This window comes from Pteropus alecto, unplaced genomic scaffold (assembly GCF_000325575.1).
Source record: "Pteropus alecto unplaced genomic scaffold, ASM32557v1 scaffold398, whole genome shotgun sequence".
NCBI lineage: Eukaryota > Metazoa > Chordata > Mammalia > Chiroptera > Pteropodidae > Pteropus > Pteropus alecto.
Window position 1 is genome coordinate 562,311 of NW_006442497.1, and position 4,295 is coordinate 566,605.

Genomic DNA, 4,295 nt, shown 5'->3' on the forward strand with positions numbered 1-4,295 from the left:
GGCTCCACAGCGGCCATCTGGCTCCGGATCTTACCCAGCTCCGTGTGCAGGCCTGTGGCTACTGCTACACCCACTGCCTTGCCTGATGCGATATTGGTGCCCTGGCCAAGGGAGGGATGAGGAAAGGGCTGCTCAGAACCCTGGTGGGGGCCCAGGACCCCTGACTCCTTCAGGCCGGGGTAGAGCTCTTATCCCCCTGCTTGGCTCTCTTTTTCTCCACGTCACTGACTGCTCCTAGACTTATGCAGCTATTGTAGTATTGAGTCATTAATATCATCCCCATGATAGTGTAGCTCTGTGAAGGCAAGGAGTTGGTTCAACACCATGTCCCTAGCACCTAGCATGGGGCTTGACACAGAAGCACCAGGACAATACTGACAGTATGATCAACCAGTAGAGCACAGCACCGATCGTCCCTAGCACCTAGCATGGGGCTTGACACAGAAGAAGCACCAGGACAATATTGACAGTATGATCAACCAGTAGAGCACAGCACCGATCCACTGAAATATGATTCATAAACAATCAATGAGGCCACATGTGAGTGTGGCTGATTGTGATCCCAGGGAGAGGTCCCCAACCTTTTTGGCACCAGAAACTGGTGTTCCTATGAGACTCTAATGCCTGATGATCTGAGGTGGAGCTGAGGCGGTGATGCCAGTGCTGTGGAGCGGATGCAAATAGAGAGGAAGCTTCGCTCGCTTGCCCGCCGCTCACGTCCTGCTGTGCAGCCTGGTTCCTAACAGGTCATGGACTGGTACTAGTCCACGGCCTGAGGATTGGGGACCTCTGATTCCCAGTAAATTGGCCATCAATATTTACTGACGAATCCAGAAAACTTGAGTTTAAGTCCATCTATTCCCAAGGTCTTGGTAAAATCACTAAGTCTTGGTGTAAGGGTCAGCCAGCCTTGAGCCTCCATGTCCTCTTCTGAAAAAAATGGTCCAGCAGAGGCCCAAGACACAGCTGCTCCAAGGAGGCTAATAACTCAGTACCCCTTCAGACAGGTGCACTGTGTTCAGGCTGGAGAGAGGGTGATGGAAGCTTCAGCTTCTCTCCTGCCTTGAGCAATGCAGCTCCTGCCCCTCATTTGCAGGTCCCTCAGCTAAGGAAATGACCTGCAGTTAGCCAGAGCATCCTCCTTAGAAAGTTCCTTAGTGACAGCTGCTGATGGCTGAGCATGCCCCTTAGCATCTCCTCCCCACCCCAAGGCTTCCATGCATCTAAGTACGGCTTTCTCCATTTCTGTTCTTCTGAGAGGAGGTTCTCTAGCCTGTTATAACTTGGTGCCCTGGGCCACTGCCAACTGGCCTGAGCCCTCCTATGGCCTTTGTGCTCAGCTTCAGGCTGTTTCCAGGAAGCCTGTGAGCATCACTGGTTAAGTCCTTCTGAGGCCACAGGGGCAGATCACTCCCGCCAGGGCTGAAGCCACCACTCTCCATAAAAATAGCCAAGGGTGCCTGTTGTCTTGCCTTACGGTTCATTTTCCCATCAGAGATGTGGATTATTCCTACCATCCTCCACCATTTTGGCAACCCTCTTCTGTTTAGAAGATTCTCTGTTGAGTGATTATAGGCAAACTCTACCCCCTCCAGATTAAGGCAGGATAAGCCTACCAGGTAAGGGGAAAAGCTCTGGAGTCAGAATGTCTGAATTCACATCCCAGCTCTGCCATTCACTGGCTGTGTGATCTTGGGCAACTTACTTAACCTCTCTGTGCCTGTTTCTTTGCTGGAAAATGAAGATAACAAGAGCACTTATTTCAAAGGCATTGTGAGAATTAAATAAGTTAATACATGTAATGGGCTTAACACAGTGCTAGGCACAGAACCTTCAGTAAACACAATGCAGCTCCTATTATTTTACTATCAATTTATATGTATTGTCAATAATTGATGTTCTTCCCTGTAAGGCTTTAACCGATTCATCTAAATGTTATTATTTTGATTATCATTGTCCAGGCAAAGGCTCCAGGGACTTACAGAAAATAGCATGTTCTTCTTGTCCTGGTTCACAGCTCTGGGATCTGGGATGGCATCTGTGTGCTTGGTCACAGACACAGATTCGCCTGGTTGTGGAATAAGAAATAAGAAGCCCCACATGAAGACACCCCCATCTCCTGACCCAGCCCCTGCTTAGCCCGGCCTCTGGGCCTCACCCGTCAAGATGGACTGGTCCACTCTCAACGTGGTGGACTTAATCTCGATGAGGCGGAGGTCAGCAGGCACTTTGTCTCCCACTGCAGAGAGAGAATGGCTTGGCTGAGTGTGGCTTTGGGTGCTACCTCCCTGGAAAGCAAGGAGGGCTCCCAGAAACCAAGGCTGGAGTTGAAAGGCAAGGGCATAAGCTATGATCCCTCAGGTGGACCTTGCCCTTGGCCTACAGTCTCATCTGTCCAATAGGGTTTGGGACAAAGAGCTTTGTAGGGATCTGACAGCCACACCCTCTACGCATACAGCCAGAAAGAGCGGGGCACAGAGAGGGATGGGCTCGCCAGCATCACGTAATGAAAGGAGGAGGCCCCTAAAGTACCGGCCACTTCCACAATGTCTCCGGGGACAATGTCCCGGGCGCGGATCCTCTGCACGCCCGTGCGGTCCGAGCGGATCACCTTGCCCATCTCTGGCTCATACTCTTTCAGGGCCTCGATGGCACTCTCGGCATTGCGCTCCTGCAGAACACAAGGCAGGCGGCGATCTGTCCCTGCTGGCCCAAGCAGGCTACCCCCGCTCGGAGTAACACCCTGGGCTTTGGGATGGAGCTGGAAGCAGAAGGATCTGCAGGACTCTAACACCAGGTAAAGGTCACACTCAGCAGTTGGGTCAAACCCAGCAGCCCAGCTCCACCTCAGTGCCTCCCACCTGCCATATGCCCACGATTGCATTGGCCACGAGGATCAGCATGATGACCAAAGGCTCCACGAAGGCTGTCATGGTCTCCTCGCCCTCCTCAAACCAGGCCAGGACCTGCCGGGATCAAAGCAGTCAGTTTGGGCTATGCTGTGGGCTAGGGTCTGCTCGCCACTTCCTCTATACCCTAGGTCTCCTATCTGCTTCCCTGCTCTGGGAGAGATACCCCTGGGGATCCTTGGGTTTGGAAAGGGCTATTCTGAGAAGGTCTTGGCTCAGGACACTCAGCCCCTAAGACTAGTGACCGTTACAGCCCAAGTTCCACCCACTAACTTTCAGTGAGATGAGGCAGTTGTATAGCTGCCAGCTGGAGGTCTCACTGTCTGCCTAGCAGTGGTTCACCAGGTGTAGTGCCCAGCAGCAGCAGCATCACCTGGGAATTTGTTATAAAAGTCATTCCTGGGGTCTATCCCAGACCTCCTCAGCCAGAAACTCTGGAGTGGAGCCCAGCAGTCCATTTCAACAAGCCCAAATAGTCCTGCTGCAGGCTCACACTTGAAGTCTGCTGGCCAGAGGAGCATGATTCCAGCCAGAGCCCGCTGTCACTCTCCTCCATGGGCCTCAGCGTGTCTATCTGCACTATGGAGGAGTACCGCACCCTTTTGGCTCAGTTGTCCTAGGCACCTGCATGGATGGACATTTTTTTCCTCTGTAAGAGTCTTCCGTTTCCATGGGACAGTGAGAGGCCAGCAGGCCTAGACACAGCTGGCTGGAGGGGAAGAGTTGGTCCCAGCCAGACCCCCTGCCATCCCGCACGCCACTTCACCAGGATGAGGTCTCCTCCCCAGGCCCTGCTGGGCATCGGTCCTGGAGCAGACACATGTCCACCCTCAGGGCAGCCATTTCCCTGCATTACCCTTGAGTCTCTGCTGCTCAGCCACTGGTAACAACTACTGTCTCCCTCCCCACCTCTCTACCCTGGCCCCATGGGCCTGTGAGTCCAGGAGGGGTCTGGGCAGTGGGAATGGGGCAAGAGCAAAAGGGAGAAGCTGCCCCAAGGAGGCTGCAAGCGGTTAAGGCCCAAAGTCTTTTGAGAGGCACTGGGAATCGTGGAAGGGGCTCTCAACTCAAGGACATTTGGCAACCTCTGGAGACTTGACTGTCGAAACTGGGGAGTGACACTGGCATCTGGTGGGTGAAGGCCAGGGATGCTGTTAAATATTCTGCAGTGATCAGGACAGGCCCCACAACAGAGAATCATCTGCTCTGAAATGTCAATAGTGCTAAGTTTGAGAAACCCTGTGCTATGACAGGAAGGAACAGGATCAAACACTCTGAAAGCCAGGCTGGAAGGGATAGGTGGGAGCGGGGTCCAGTGGGAGACCTGTGAGGGTTCATAGGGAAGCTGATGTCTGAGCAGGGCAGGGGGTTGGAGGGGCCCAGGAA

At 53.3% G+C, this 4,295-nt stretch overlaps 1 protein-coding gene across 1 annotated transcript in view; it reads right to left on the reverse strand.

Annotated features, from left to right (window-relative positions):
* Window positions 1-4,295, reverse strand: part of ATP2A3 (ATPase sarcoplasmic/endoplasmic reticulum Ca2+ transporting 3) — a 24,337-nt gene that overhangs the window by 19,361 nt on the left and 681 nt on the right. Inside the window, exons 3-7 of the mRNA XM_006922408.1 lie at window positions 2,862-2,966; window positions 2,533-2,671; window positions 2,159-2,239; window positions 1,983-2,068; window positions 9-101 (exon numbers count right to left, since the gene is read on the reverse strand). Coding sequence (XP_006922470.1) covers window positions 9-101; window positions 1,983-2,068; window positions 2,159-2,239; window positions 2,533-2,671; window positions 2,862-2,933 — 471 coding nt within the window. The 5' untranslated portion in view covers window positions 2,934-2,966. The remainder of the gene's footprint in view (window positions 1-8; window positions 102-1,982; window positions 2,069-2,158; window positions 2,240-2,532; window positions 2,672-2,861; window positions 2,967-4,295) is intronic.